Source organism: Nomia melanderi, chromosome 12, assembly GCF_051020985.1.
Source record: "Nomia melanderi isolate GNS246 chromosome 12, iyNomMela1, whole genome shotgun sequence".
NCBI classification, from domain to species: Eukaryota; Metazoa; Arthropoda; class Insecta; order Hymenoptera; family Halictidae; genus Nomia; species Nomia melanderi.
In genome coordinates this window covers 4,287,395-4,302,796 of record NC_135010.1, presented here as the reverse complement: position 1 = coordinate 4,302,796, position 15,402 = coordinate 4,287,395, and the positions used below count along the sequence as shown (strand labels likewise).

General features: G+C 26.4%; 3 protein-coding genes across 10 annotated transcripts; 1 reads left to right on the top strand and 2 right to left on the bottom strand.

The window, feature by feature from the left end:
- Window positions 1-634: 634 nt before the first annotated feature.
- LOC116426366 (uncharacterized) lies at window positions 635-6,422 on the bottom strand. 5 transcript variants are annotated; one of them, XM_076372477.1, is made up of 10 exons: window positions 6,229-6,421; window positions 3,385-3,489; window positions 3,062-3,281; window positions 2,584-2,883; window positions 2,316-2,512; window positions 2,024-2,179; window positions 1,624-1,912; window positions 1,427-1,555; window positions 1,105-1,348; window positions 635-806 (listed from the first exon to the last, which is right to left on the bottom strand). In XM_076372477.1, the coding sequence occupies exons 2-10, from the start codon at window positions 3,450-3,452 to the stop codon at window positions 790-792; spliced, it is 1,620 nt and encodes a 539-aa protein (XP_076228592.1). In that variant the 5' UTR covers window positions 3,453-3,489; window positions 6,229-6,421; the 3' UTR covers window positions 635-789. The 5 variants fall into 5 exon arrangements, with proteins under 5 accessions (XP_076228592.1, XP_076228591.1, XP_076228590.1 ...); XM_076372476.1 differs by lacking the exons at window positions 635-806; window positions 6,229-6,421 and adding an exon at window positions 5,060-5,183 and having other exon boundaries at window positions 851-1,348; XM_076372475.1 differs by lacking the exons at window positions 635-806; window positions 6,229-6,421 and adding an exon at window positions 3,590-3,739 and having other exon boundaries at window positions 851-1,348.
- Window positions 6,423-8,026: 1,604 nt separating this feature from the next.
- Window positions 8,027-11,704, bottom strand: RabGGTa (Rab geranylgeranyltransferase subunit alpha). Of its 4 annotated transcripts, none has more exons than XM_076372481.1 (8): window positions 11,633-11,704; window positions 11,005-11,140; window positions 10,654-10,764; window positions 10,389-10,507; window positions 9,915-10,102; window positions 9,645-9,836; window positions 8,967-9,542; window positions 8,027-8,841 (listed from the first exon to the last, which is right to left on the bottom strand). In XM_076372481.1, the coding sequence occupies exons 2-8, from the start codon at window positions 11,005-11,007 to the stop codon at window positions 8,399-8,401; spliced, it is 1,632 nt and encodes a 543-aa protein (XP_076228596.1). In that variant the 5' UTR covers window positions 11,008-11,140; window positions 11,633-11,704; the 3' UTR covers window positions 8,027-8,398. The 4 variants fall into 4 exon arrangements, with proteins under 4 accessions (XP_076228596.1, XP_076228595.1, XP_076228593.1 ...); XM_076372480.1 differs by having other exon boundaries at window positions 8,028-8,841; window positions 11,541-11,635; XM_076372478.1 differs by lacking the exon at window positions 11,633-11,704 and adding an exon at window positions 11,222-11,534 and having other exon boundaries at window positions 8,028-8,841.
- Window positions 11,705-12,738: 1,034 nt separating this feature from the next.
- Window positions 12,739-15,106, top strand: CaBP1 (Protein disulfide-isomerase A6 homolog CaBP1). The gene is made up of 6 exons (XM_031974718.2): window positions 12,739-12,922; window positions 13,109-13,302; window positions 13,383-13,607; window positions 13,687-13,893; window positions 13,973-14,298; window positions 14,383-15,106. The coding sequence occupies exons 1-6, from the start codon at window positions 12,907-12,909 to the stop codon at window positions 14,699-14,701; spliced, it is 1,287 nt and encodes a 428-aa protein (XP_031830578.2). The 5' UTR covers window positions 12,739-12,906; the 3' UTR covers window positions 14,702-15,106.
- The last annotated feature ends 296 nt before the right edge of the window (window positions 15,107-15,402 follow it).

Genomic DNA, 15,402 nt, shown 5'->3' with positions numbered 1-15,402 from the left:
ATTTATGACTTGACTGCTTCAGTTGCCACTATTTAAATCCATTTTGTTTGGGGGTCATTTAAAAATTATTTTTAACTTTTAAAATGCATTTAAAATCCGCTAAAGTGTATGCTGAATTGAACAGAGGACATGTTGAATATATACCGCAAACATAATATAGTAATAAAAACGTAATGCTGAAATTAATGATTTTTTAATCCACTTTTATTAATACTCTTTTACTAATCTTAATGGAAATTACATGCTTCTAAAAATGGTTTTCAATTTTTATAGATACCCTGTTTACTAACATTGTTTTTAAGATAATACCATAAAGCACGTAATATAATGTTCTATACTTTTTCTTCTATTCTCCTCTTTTTTTCAAAACATTAATAGACATTTTACTGGTACAATAGTATAAAAATATATGAATCCAAACATATTACTTTATTAATATAAAAAATCTTATCCTTAAGTTTTATTGCCTTACACATTAAAGTTATTATTATATTAAAATTAATCTGAGAATGACATATTGCACGTTTTGCATACATAAAATAAATTTGGGTCAATATATAACAAATGTTTATCATGAAATTTTTAAATTAAAATGCTTAGTATATAAATCAAATTCAATGATAAGGAATTTTAATATTTTGTCATTAAAAAATGTTTAAATAAAATACTTGTAAAAGATATATATAACTAAGTTATATATTAATGTGATGAATAATATTAATATATTAGTGATGCATAACTTGATTCCACTAACGACGTTAAGATCCTCGATATGAGATTGATATTGCTTTATTTTATTTTCATAACTAAAACAAATATTTTAGGTAAGCATTGCTATACTCTAGATTATAGATCTTTTCATAAAACTATATATTATCAGAGATACAAAAATATAGATACAAAAACTGTTAATTAATAACGAATGTGCAATATTAATTTTAATTGAGTAATACATGAATTATATTTGATAGTTGATTAATTATAATAACTATAATAAACTCAAGTTATAATTTAAAGTTCTGCTCTTGAACGTAATATACAAAAATATAAATTAGTTGATTTGAGTATTAAAAATATGATTGATAATTTCTGGCGAAGGCTTACCATCTGGTTTATTATTGTCAGATTCACTAAATTCTTTATAATTTTCAGGTATGGGATGTGGTCCTGGATTCGTTAAATCATTCGCTTTATCTTGTACTTCTTTAAACGAGGCTTTAATATTATCTAATGCATTGCCTAATCCCGTTTTTATTTGATTAAATTCTTGTGTTACGAGTGAAAGTCGTCCTAAGAGATAATTCAAATTTGTATCGACTTCCGCCATACGTTTTGTTATCTCGCCCACCTATGTATAAAAACATATTTATTTAGATAGGAAAAATGTAATGCTCTTTTGTTTCACATAAATTCAGTTGGTTATTACCTTAGTTTCCATTCCATCCATAGTATTAGTTGTACCATTAACATATTCTACATTTTGTTCATGTAATTTTTCTAATACTTTTGTACTTTCTGTCATTTGTTGATACATAACATTTATTTGCCGCCATACCTTTTGAAAAAATTAAGTTTTTGTATATTTAAGGATTAATTATATAAAAGGTTACATGTAATTACTACCTGATTCATTTCTTGTTCCATTTTAGTGGTTAAATTTGCTAAAGCGCCATTCTGATTATCCATAATATCATTTGATATACCATCAAATCTTTGGTTTAGAGTATTATTAATATTTATACCTTGCGCTTTTACTAAATCTCCTACTTCTAAAAGAATTTGATGTACTCCATACTCAACTCTCTTTTTAGTATCCAATACATGATCAGCCATTGAAACCATTACAGATTGTCCCTTTTCAAGATTTTGTAGTTCTTGATTTACACGATCAGCATTATTTGCAGAGTCCATTCTAAAATTCCAATGATAATTAATAAAATGTTGTGGATGTTAACAAGAAAATTCAACTCGAGCTCAAATTGTTTCTTATTAATATTATCCTGTATATAATAAATAATATTACCTAAGAGATCTTATTATTTCTTTTGTTTCATTTTTAGTCTGTATTAATTTCTTTTCTACATTGTTAATTCTTTCAACAACAACATCTTTCAAAGAATGTTTAGCATCTTGTAAAAGCGTTTGTGATTCATTGTGAAGAGCCTGTATGTCATTATTCCTAAAAAATGAAATGTTTTAATTGTAATTCCACAGTTTATGCAAAGTATGGTTTCATATAATCGTATTAATATTTTTAATATAAGTTACAAAATTATTTAATTTAAAAAGTTTGTAATAAATTATATTAATGTTACCTTGGCAATTCTCTAATTTGTTCAGACACATTTTCTAAAAGTTTTTGCATAGGAGGTAAAGCTCTTGCATATTGATCGATACTAGAAATAGTTTCGAACTGTGATTCTTGTAACTTTTTTTTCATTGTTTGAGAATGTTCTCTAACTTTTTCCAATGAAATCTCAAGATTGCTAAGCCTTGAATTAACATCCTGGATCTATTCAAGTGTATTCAAGAGTATTCAAATTTAATATGTGTCTGAATATGCAAAATAAAGAAGTCATTTACCTCGGTTAATAATGCTTGTATCGTTCCTGTTTGATCATTCGAAATTTCTTTCAATTTCATTGTTTCAGATTTTAACATTGATTCAGTTTTTGAAATTCCTTCCATTAATAATGATTCTGTATTATTAAGTTTTGAGACAATGACAGACACATTGTCAATGGGTGAAGGTGTAACATCTGGTCGTGCATTAACTTCTGACACTTTATTTTCAATATCTGTAAGCCAACCTTCTAGGCGACTTTCCAAATCTTCTAAAGTATCAACAGTTTTTTGCATTTGTATTCTTTCACGTTCGTCTCTCTGAATAAAATATATCAAATTTAAATACAAAATTACACACATGGAATTATATACTAATGAAATACATTACAGTACATAAAAAGTATTATAGTTATATAGCTAATACTATTATCAGAGGTTTACGAGAATCTGAACTCCTATATAATTTAAATCTCACAATTAATCGTTAATGAAATACCTGTGAAATTAATTGTTCGATTCCTGTTACTTTTTCATCAAGTTTTGTCATCTGTAATTTGAGGGCATCAACTGTTGATACACGTTTTGTTAAAACAGCAATTGTCTTTTTTAATTGTTCCCCTAATTGACGTTCTCTTGCTTCGTGTCTTTCTAGTTTTTCAGTATTTTCTCGCATCATATGTACTAAACTTAACATTGCATCTTTAATATCTTCATGTCTAAAACCAACATTAGTTTTGTTAAACAACAAATTTTTCATTTAAAGTCAGTTTACACTTATATTTCCATTATACAAAGTATTAACAATTATTTCAGACTTACGTGATTTCTCTAGTACTGCTAAAACTGATGCAAAGTAATTGCAAAGACAGTATTAAAATATATTTCATTGTTGAAAATGTAATTAATGAATTCCAGCAGAATTATCTAAAATAATAATAAAATATTATTTTTACTTTTCATGATAATGAAATTATATTTATCTTTAAATCTATTATAAAACGAGCTACATTATCGTTGTAACTACCAAAGTAGATGCAATATCTTTAAAATGAGTGGAATACTTCCTTTAGTCAATTAATTGAATACACTGTTATTGAGATAAGAAGCAAAGAGGTCATTGCTGATGACTCTTTGATGGGTAAGAGCATCTTTGTCAGTAAACTGCAGTAGTAATTCATACTTTCATAGCTAAGAATATGGATATTTAGCCATTAATAATTAAAATTAAATGACATTCATTCAGTACCAATCCTGTATTTTTATGTAGTAAAATTACCATATTTGAATGCAAATTATTAATAATATTACAATTATTTATTTTAAATTGTATTTGTGTGTTTATATATGTGCATATATATAAATATAAAAGAGAGGGAAGGAGAAAAGGGAGAAAAGTCTTTTTTTATGAATAGTTGTATATATGTAGATAAATCTAGATTGTGTTATATAGTTATTATGTAGAGTGTTTCATGTTTATTCTATCAAATGATGTCAGCATGTTTTATGATTAAAAATAAGAAAAAAACAGTTATACAAGTGCAAGATTGTAAATGCTTTAGTAAAAAGTGATTACAAAAATACCAAAATAGTTGGTTTCTCATTTAATTCTGTAGTTTTTATTATAAAATTGTATTTACTAATGGTTATTGTGATTATGTATATTATACGTTTGTATCAGGTCGTGTAATATGAAATGTTGAATTTTGTGGGGAAAAAGAAAACTTTATTTAATATTCTAAAAGGCGTTTATTCAATCAAAATATGCTTTATTCGATTCAATACACTTCTGCCAATGTGTTTTTTCAAATTAAACAATGTTTAGAATGAATAAATTCTAACGACATCGTTATAAACTACTTGTTTCGGGTTTACCACGCGACTCATTTTGCAAAGAAACGCTGCATTATTCTTTCATTCACAGTATTATCCTTAAATGGTTTGTTTATATTTTCAGCGGTTTTTGCAGCGTTATTTTCAAATTTGAATTCATATATGAAAATTACACGGATGTGACGGTATCCATGTTTTCAAAAAACGATACAAGAAATATATAGTTATTATGTGCAGTTCGGAAAAACTTTTTTACAAAAAGTTACTCTGATAATCGACAATGAAACTGTTTAAGAGGTTATATGAAAAACAAAGGAATAATTACAACGGGAATACAAACATTTATGAGTAAGAAAAATACGATATTTCATATTACACGACCTAATACGAAAAGCAATTGACTCAATTTATCAACAATACTACTTTTGTATTCACAAAAACAGATGAGATCAATTGAGAAGCCATTCATTTATAATTTTGGTACTTTCATCACAACTTTTTCATAAAGCATATAAGACCTTATGTTTGTATAATATTTACTTTTTATTTTTAATCATAGAACATACTGTAACTGTTTGACAGAATAAAAATGAAACACCCTATATACACTTCTATTATAATGTTATAATGTGTAAAAGATGTGGTCATTTTTAAATTATTTTACAGTTTCTATGCATGAAAATCTTTATGGCATCTCACTGTTCAACGTCACAAAGAGAGTTTAAATTTTAGCTATTTTTAGATCTACAGATATACATCAAGTGGCATTTGATGGAGCCATATGGCCCATTTAAGCCATGTGTCTCAAATGCAATAAATTCATTTTTTTTCAATGAGTACCTTTGTGCATGTAAATGTCAGTGCTTAGAACAAAACACATGTTCTACAGCATTAAAATAAAACAAATTCAAGAAATATTATGCAAGCTATAATTAAATACATTAATTGTTGAACTGTTTTGTATAATTAATTTTGAACTAAAAACACTAATACAATTTAGTCATATTCACACTTGATACAAAAAAGGTAACAAATTACAATAAAATACCTACATCTATATTATATTCCAAATAATCTATTTTATTAATACCTATTATATTTATTATACAATATGACTTATCGTATATAAAATGTAAATTTATTTGTGTAGTAATTTGAAATACAGTTTTATGCCCTGCAATTCTAAATAATATTAAATATATTACAAGCATAGTATATAAAAATGTTATCAGACATAAATGAAGATTAAAATTAAATTAATATTGCTTTGTTTATAACAATTAAATAATATGTATAATATTAGGTATTTTATATATAATTTCTCATATATTATGTGATTTCTTTATCTTTTCATAATAGTATAATTAAAAATAAAAATACTAATAAGTTTAAAAGTTAATTATATAGTTTAAAAAATACTTTATTATATTATTTATTATATACAGATGCTTCAGAATAGTTGAAAATCTATTAGTTCAAGCTATAATTATTAACAATGAACATTAAACACTATTTTAAAACTAAAAGTAACATGAAATATTTAAAAATAAAGAAAATTAATGCGTATTTTATTTTAAAAGTAAAATATTTTGGTATTTTATACCATGATTCTAAAAAATAAAAAAATGGCCACATTTAATGATGAAATATAGAACTAACAATTTTTATGCAATACGATAGTAAATTTTTCAAAATATCATTGGAACATTCATAATAAATTGCTTAATTTAACAATAAACTTATTTCCAAAAAAATGTAATTTTTTGTTAGATATTGGTGATTATAAAAAATAAATCCAGTATATATACTTTTGTAAGGAATGTTTTTACTTACGTAAATAATAATTGCTTTGTATTTCGTTGTATAAAAAGGGAAAAGATATATAAAGTTCTGTTTCCTTATTCGATCAACCGAGAACTGATTCCCATGTCATTACCTAAGTCCACATTTGGATTTTTAAAAAGCTAAACACAAAGTATGCCTTATTATGTAGCGACAAGTGGCGGTCATTTTTGGTACTACGTACTGCTTCCATCACAAAATGCCACATTTAAGGGAATAATAAAGAGCAATAGATGAATTTAAATTTATCATAGTATAAGAACATTTCCTTTTTCAAAGTTTAAATAGAATCATTAAAACATCGAATTGGATAAAATTTTAGATAAATATAAAATGCCTGAAAATGAAAAGATTAATAGAGAGAAAATTGTAACAAAAATGAATACGCAAGTTTTATGTTTTAGTGTCATCTTGTGCAGTAGCAGAGAAACCATTCCAAGACGAAACTTTTGAAAACCTGACAAATCTGATAGAGCTGCAATTTTGTACATAGGTCCCTTTTAAGTAGAAACAATGTTTGCTAGAAGAGTTAAAAGTTAAAATGTAAAATTTTGCAAAAAAGTGTCTAATCATTTTAGTGTCACTGTCATGTTCTGATTGGTTTGATATTGTTCTGATATAGCTTCATTTCGTAAAGGGAAGGTGTCCATGAAAAGAATTTTTAGCAATTCCAAAGTTCAGACAAAATTTAGCGAAAAAGCGTTTTATCAAAGTAGTATCACTCTCTACAATGCCGACACAACGTGGAATGAAATTACAATAGAACTCGATATTTTTTCATCATAAATTTGACGTATATACACATTTTATATCTTTTAGCTTTTTTAACTGAATAAAAAGATCTGTTCAGAATTATTTAATAATGCAGAAGTATTTAAATAAAAATTGAATATTTTGAAATTGAATATGTATATATATATATATACATATATATATATATGTATATATATGTATAATTGAATATATATATTCAATTTCAAAATATCAAAATATAATTTCAAAATTTCAAAATTTCAAAATATATATATATATATTTGAGTATTCGGCAGAATATTTGAACTGGAATGATTTTTGGCTATTATATAAAGTAAAAACGGGGGCAGGGGGTGGGCGGAGTGCCCTCACTACATCCCTTCATTGTAAAAAACAAACCCTTTTCATACTGGGAATCGAAGATCATTGAGGTACATTTACCAGAGGGTAGCTTGGACCTTTATTTGAGCGTTATAGATTACCTAGTACCAGGCGCGGGTTTATGGTGAGTCAATTATTAAGTGTCAAGGCGCTTTATTCCCATATCTAGAAGCCAAAAGTAGCAAAAAGTGCTTAACAATATACTACTTGCTAGCGTATTAATCCCTTACCTACGATTTTCACTACAATGTTTTCTGGCGTTTTCAAAAACAGCTATTTTCGTAAGCATTCTGAAGCAGTGCTTGCCCTGTACTGCAATGGTAACATAGGGAATGATATTACAATGTTTTTCTTAAAATTCTGTCTTAACTCTAGAATTGTCCGAAATTCTTCTCGTAAACATTTTTCTTATCTAAAATAAAACTATGGAAACGATATCAGACCAATAAAAATATGAAAACTTCAAAAATTACAGAAAGTGATATTAAAATGATAAAACACTTTTTTGCAAAATTTTGCATCTCAATCTTCCCATCGTCAAAAATTCCTTTTGCAAACGTTGCTTTCATCTAAAAGGGATCTATATGCAAAATTTCAGTCCAATTGAATTTATCAGGTTTTCGAAAGTAGTTTTTTATCGATTCAAAATTTTTATTGTAATTTTTTGTTAAAATACATTTATTTATAAAATGCTATTAAAATCAATTGGTACTAACATCATTAACAATATATAGAATTGTATGTGTTTTAATTGTAATCATAGGTATAAATGTTTTGAACACATTACAACATTTCCAAAGTTTATCGGTTTCTTTAGACACAGTATACAACATATATAGGTTTAATATTTACATATACAACTTTAATATTTTCCTTACAGTTAAAAGTATCTTATACAAGACACACAAATTCAATGATTTCAATTTCAATTTTATAAGTTAATAGTTTTTTCATGCTCCCCATAACCGAAAGTGTAATTAAATACATACTTACAGCCATTTGATTAAATTAATCTTTATTATTAGAATTATTCTATATGCAATTCTAAGTTTAGATTAACTTCCGTAATAGCTTGTTTTAATTCTGTAATATTACATATTGGATTTTCTCTTAAATCAAGTAACTTTAATTTGTGTCTTGCTAATAATTGTAATATTTCTTCTAAATTATTTAATTTATTACCTTTTAATGATAATATTTCAAGATTTTCTAAGATAGGAAATTTTTCTAAACTTTCTAATTGATTATTTGACAATGATAAATTTTTACAGTTTTGTAGTAAAGATAATTGATGTAAAGAATTTGATAAAGAATTGTTATTAAGATTTACTTCTTCAAAGAAACTAAGATATTCATTATTATCTAATGTTGTTAAACTTAATCCTGAAAGATTAATGTTTAATTTTATTTCTACATCTTCTTCCGAGTTTGATAATTCATACAATGTATATTCTATAACATATTTACTCCCTGAAAAATATATTTTCATAATTTAATTAAAACTGTATAAAGTAAGTATTCTTAAATAAAAAATAAGAGTGATTATTATGCTACAAAACCATTTCATTTTTCACAATTTAATTAAATATACTTACGTAAATCTTTATAATAATTAAATCGAAGAGGATCAACATTAAGCAGAGTATTCAGATTTGTTAAAATATCACCATAAAATTTTACAAAATCGATTTTTCTCATTAACTGTACTGCAGTTAGAAGAGCCCATTTATTATCGGGTTCTAATTCTATAAGTTGTTTATAATTTGACAATTGATCCAATAATTGATCCTGATTATGACTAGATCTGGATTTCCTTTTCTTATAAATCCATTTTTGATTAAAATAAGATACAAGATAAACTTTTCCTTCAATGGCAACTTGGATCTCCTTTACTTCATTCAATTGCTTTTTTAATTTTCCAAACCACAATTTAGAAAACTTTGTTTCCTGCCAAAACTTCCATTGAACTGGTTCAATTTCATTGTTAATATATAATACTATAGATTCTGATGATATAGATTGATCAATGAAAAGAATTATTTTATCATCTTGCAATAAAACTTGAGAAAGGGTAGAGAAAAAGTCTTGAGAATCCAATAACCATCTTTGATAAAACCATGCACTAGTATCATTTGGATCTGTGAATGTAGCATTCATCACTAACTCCAACTCTAAAAAAAAGTATATGTGGATCATATACATATTATCATAGTATATATACAATAATTTTATGATAAATTTATGTAACAATAAATAAAGAATAAAGATATTACCGTCTTTTTTTCTTTGATCAATGGTTTCTGAATCACAGTCATTAAACATATTTGACAAGAGTCGACTTCTATAATGCCAAGAAGAATAATTAGAAAAATTATTTAGAATTTTTGAGGTGGAATATTTGAATTCATCTTCAAGAGAAATCCCTGCTTTCTGTACAACATATTGTCTATGATTCCAGCAATGAACTAAAACAAAAAAGGTATTGGTACTTCACTAAATCTTAAACTTACAATTTAACAAAATTCATAATAATTGTAACTCACAGTTTCTGTCATCGATGTCTAAATACCTACTGCATAACATCAATTCTCTTTTCCAATCTGGTTTTATCATACGTTCCATAATCCATATTCTTTGGTACCATGCATAATATGATTTAGGACTATACTTCAGACAATTCTCAGTAAGAACTAATTCATGTTGATGAGATTCGTTTAAGCGTTCTTCACTCCTACATGTTTAAACAGATTTTATTATCATATCATTTACTTTAAATTTATAATTATATAAATGAATATCTTATTAATAAATAATTTGACAGTAGATAATTATTATTAAAAAAATATCTTAAGCAATCTATTGAATATTATAGAATGAATAACTTACAAGATTGGTTTTTTCATAAATAAGTTATTCATTAAATAATTATAATTATTTTAATCGATACAGTTTTCAGCTATGTCATTTTTTCATTACTATTATTATGTGATAAATTAAAATAAATTTAATATAAATACCAATCATTTTTTATAAATGCTTCTCTACGAATATTCCATAATGTATAAATATCAGGATTCCCTATTAGTAATTTTTCAGTAACCATCATTAATTCGTCATCATAAATTTGATCTTTTCTCTGAAACATTCAAATTATATAATACTTTTCAAATTTTAATGCATCTATGCTTTTTTGACTTTACCATCAATTATGACTTATTTATACAAATTTATAGTATTAATAAAATATGAATATATATAAAGTAGATATTAAAGGGAAATTACTTTTTGAAATATTAAACTCATGCTAGTTTTATATTGAACAAGTTTCTTTGCTCTTTCCTTCTTTTTTATTGCTTCTTGTTCTGCAGTTGTGCGTACCTTTACTCTTCCATGCTAAAAATCACATTTAATTATTATTTTTTATATACCTAATAATAATATATAGCATGAAAAATGTATAATAATATAATTATACTTTTATATAACTAAATAATTAAAGAATATTACATTAAAAATAATAATTTAGTATCTTTTTATATTAAACAAAATGTATTCTCTTATTAATATTTTAGATGTCACGATAAATAAAATCAATGATTAATGAATTAATATAAAAATATAAATTTTAATTACCATTGTGACTAATTTCAAGTATTTTCTGTGTAAAGATTTTTTTTGTTGCTTATATATTATTTTGTAAATTTTTTAAAATTTCTTTCATTTATGTGGCTTAAAACTATTTTCAACATCGACTATTTATTGTTAATGTCTACAACAAAAATTCATTTCTTATTTTAACAGTATTTAAATATTTCGTTATTCTGAAAACTAAGCAATAAAAGTTACAAACAATAAAGAACACTGTATTTTATTTGTAATTCTTTTTCAATTTAGTGGTTACAAATCATTCACGTCACTCATGTATGTAAGATAAAACACGAAATACATGATTTCTAACATAAAGATGAAATACACTATTTTTCCTGTAACTTTACGAAATCCGTGAAATTCAACGAAACGCACGAGAAATTGTGAGAAGCTATTTTATCTTCGTCTTTATTGATAACCACTCATTACTATTCCCCTTTTTCGCAAACCTGTCGGATTACGTCATGAAATAATGAAAATAGAAATAAGGCATTAAGAAAGCCGTAAAAATGTAAAATTACGGGAGCAATATGGAGCTAGTATTTAAGTATATTCTCAGCTAGTTATACGTAAAACAAAACGGTAATTAAATATTATACTGTTGGTAATATACCATCAACGGACTGAACAGGATCTTTGAATAGATTAGAGCAAAGGTATCTAACTTACTCCCCTCACGCTAGTGTTTAATACACTAGGTAAAAGTGGGTATGGAGAGGGTAACTTTTCGTGAGGGGAATGTCACTATAGTGTCTGCAAACACTCAGTTAAACTTCCTTGATTTATGCGTTCATGACCATCCTACCGCGAAAACTTGAAGTCACACATTCAAATATCACATCTGGCAAAATAATCGTAAAATACAATTTCTTAGTAATAAATTAACAATGAACCCCGACATCCGTGGTTTGTGACAACAGAATGGATTTTGAACAACAAACTTCCACACACTTTAATAGTTGAATTTATCAACCATCATTAAAAAACGTAAACAATATGCATAAACAGAATGGAAATATATAAAGCTTATAATCGTAATTATAAATAGGAGAGAGAATAAAAGAAAAAAATGCAAAACGTGATATACTAAATTTACAATGCAAACTACAAATGCATGACCAATCGAATCTTGCGAAATTTTTTATGTTCGTTAAGTTTCATTAAATACATTGAATATAAGCAGTGTGTAATATAATTATACATAGGGTACGGGTGTTTACATATATACATATATGTATAAGGGTATGTAATATATCGAATGTTGTAATTGAAAATATTAAATTAAACCATATCGAAAATGATCTTAATTATCGAAAGACCTAAATTAAAACACTGACTAAAGTGAAAAAAACTTTTAGGATACGCTGTATTACAATATTTTATAGTATCATACATTATATATGTTAACACATAAAAATCAATCAAATCTAGGGGGGAATGATTAACCTAACGCATACATCTATGCTATACATTTCCGGTTACATGGATTTAAATTGTTTTGAATCATTTTCAATCTAAATTCAGTTTTGTAAAATAAATATATTATTTTTACATTATATGTAGTAAGAAATAATTTTAAAATCAGAAAGTGATGGTAATTATATTTTCTTAATTACCTACAATGAAGCTATTTTAGATGATTTCAAAAAATTAACATTCTACTGACGTTATTTCTTTTGTAACGCGTGGACGTTGATTACGGGAACCAATCAGAATGATCCACGAAAAGTGATATGTGGTTATAAAGAGTGGGGTACTGAACAGAGCGATTGAACTTTTTATGTGGGAAGAGGTTGTATTCGTTTCAATCTTACATTTAATCAAAGATTTTTCAGTAAATGTTTTTTTAAAGGCGATCGTAAAGTTCCTGATATTTTGCTAAGAAAAATGCAAGGTCTTTTAGGTAAGTTTTGTGAAGTAATATTTTTTAGTTGCTTCGTGAATTTTTATTATTAAATCAACCGGCATATCTATTATAATGCTTTTACATTATCTTGTTAAATGTATTTTTATATGTTTTTACTGAGATTTAAATAAGCTTTCTTATTACATTTATATGAATCTTATACGTAATATCTGTTTTATTTAGGTATCTTGATATTAATTACTGGAGCTCATTCTCTGTACCATTCCAATTCAGATGTTGTAAATGTTGATTCAAGTAATTTTGACAATTTGGTATTGAATAGTGATAATATTTGGGTTGTGGAATTTTATGCACCATGGTGTGGACATTGTCAACAGTTAACACCTGAATATAATAAGGCTGCTACTGCTTTAAAAGTAATTGTAGCATGTTTATTAATTACATTGTCATTTTCCTCTAAACTGAATTCTTCATTTTAATTATAAATTTTTACCAGGGTATTGTAAAGTTTGGCGCAGTAAATGCAGACAAAGATGCGACCCTTGGTTCAAAATATGGAATCAAAGGTATCCCAACGATTAAAATATTTGGTGTTAATGATAAGCCAGAAGATTATAATGGACCTAGAACTGCAGCAGGAATTGTAGATGCTGTTTTAAATGCAGTTAATCAAAGGGCGCGTAGAGGGTTAGGTGGGAAAAAGAGCAGTGGAGATTCTAAGGTAAATGTAGTGACATAACATACAGTGATAATAAATAGAAAATATGCACAAATATTAAAAAATGGTGTTTTCGTTATAGTCTAAAGATTCCAAAGATGTTGTTGAATTGACAGATGAAAATTTCGATAAAATAGTAATGAATTCTGAAGACATGTGGTTGGTTGAGTTTTATGCACCTTGGTGTGGTCACTGCAAGAACCTAGCTCCTACTTGGGCAGCTGCTGCCACAGAACTAAAAGGAAAAGTAAAATTGGGAGCTCTCGACGCTACTGTGAATAAAGTGAAAGTAAGTAAATTGTTTTAAAATAAATTATATATAAATTTATAACATATTCTTCCATACATTTAATGTAACATTATTACAGGCTAGTCAATACGAAATAAAAGGATATCCTACAATTAAATATTTTGCACCTGGCAAAAAATCGTTTGATTCTGTACAAGAATATGATGGTGGTCGAACAAGCAGTGATATTGTAACTTGGGCGATAGAAAAATTGGCTGAGAACGTTCCAGCTCCAGAAGTAATTCAGATTGTGAATGAGGATTCTTTGAAATTTGCATGTGAAGACAAACCATTATGTGTTATATCAGTTTTGCCACATATCTTAGATTGTCAATCTGAATGTAGGAAAAATTATTTGAAGATACTGGATGAGCTTGGTGAGAAGTACAAGCAGAAAATGTGGGGGTATGTACAAATATCGGACAATGTATAGAGGTAAATTTTTACTTTAGACTATTAAAATATCTGTTTTCCTTTTTCTTTTAATAGATGGGTTTGGGCAGAAGCTAATTCTCAACCTCACATTGAAGAAGCATTAGAAATAGGCGGTTTTGGCTATCCAGCATTAGCAGTTGTAAATATAAAGAAAATGAAGTACTCATTACTTAAGGGAAGTTTCTCGTATGTCGGGATAGATGAATTTTTACGAGATTTAAGTTATGGACGAGGAGGTACAGCCCCATTAAAAGGTGCTCAATTACCTAAAATTCTTACAAGAACACCATGGGATGGTAAAGACGCTGAACTTCCAAAAGAAGAAGATATCGACCTTAGCGATATAGATCTTGACGTGAAAGATGAGCTGTAATTTGCATAGTTGTGCAACCTCCCTCAAAAAAGTATGCACATCATATACATGTAACATTAAAAATAATTCATTAATTATTTTTATATTAACTCATTTTGAATTGATATAACTGCATATTGGTGTACGATAATAATAGAATGTCATCATTATCATAGCGTTAGAAATGTTTTTTATTTCCATCTGAAGTGCATCATAATTTTGTTATTCATACATAAATGCTTAGGAATTTTAGTGTGCTAAATTAAATGTTTAAATACAGAGATTCTTCCAGTGAAGTCAATTTTATGAGGTCTTATCTGTTTACTATACAGTAAAATGATGTATACGTAATTTAAACTTCAAATGAAGTTGAACTTGTACATTACTTTTATTGTGTGGAAGTAAACAAAAAAGTACAACATCAAAGATGTGTCTGAATATTTTTAAACAATTATTTGTACATTTTTAAAATAATGGTAGATAATATGGAGCTGTAAAATGTCATAGCAAAAACAAAGTGTGTATTTGTCGTCTGATTGTTCTATAAATTTAAATGAATTATTGATACTTTGTAATATGTTAAGTGCATTCCATAGAATAATTGGTATTCCCTAAAGCGGGACCAAAATGAAACACTTATCAACTTACATTTACATATATACTGCTAACTCTTATGTTTAATGAGATGTCATTATTGAATTTAGTTATGTAGTGTCTTCCAT

Bases quoted from the DNA above. Each gene is read 5' to 3' on its own strand.
- LOC116426366 (XM_076372473.1), bottom strand. From the start codon at position 3,452: ATGAAATATATTTTAATACTGTCTTTGCAATTACTTTGCATCAGTTTT. The intron at 2,180-2,315 runs GTAACATTAATA...TTCATTTTTTAG, and splicing joins CAAATTAGAGAATTGCCAAG to GAATAATGACATACAGGCTC. The intron at 1,349-1,426 runs GTAATAACCAAC...TTTTATACATAG, and splicing joins TGGATGGAATGGAAACTAAG to GTGGGCGAGATAACAAAACG.
- RabGGTa (XM_076372481.1), bottom strand. The intron at 10,103-10,388 runs GTATTTATATTA...TTAAACATGTAG, and splicing joins GCATTTATAAAAAATGATTG to GAGTGAAGAACGCTTAAACG. The intron at 9,837-9,914 runs GTGAGTTACAAT...TTTTTGTTTTAG, and splicing joins AGACATCGATGACAGAAACT to TTCATTGCTGGAATCATAGA.
- CaBP1 (XM_031974718.2), top strand. The intron at 13,303-13,382 runs GTAATTGTAGCA...AATTTTTACCAG, and splicing joins AGGCTGCTACTGCTTTAAAA to GGTATTGTAAAGTTTGGCGC. The intron at 14,299-14,382 runs GTATGTACAAAT...TTCTTTTAATAG, and splicing joins TACAAGCAGAAAATGTGGGG to ATGGGTTTGGGCAGAAGCTA.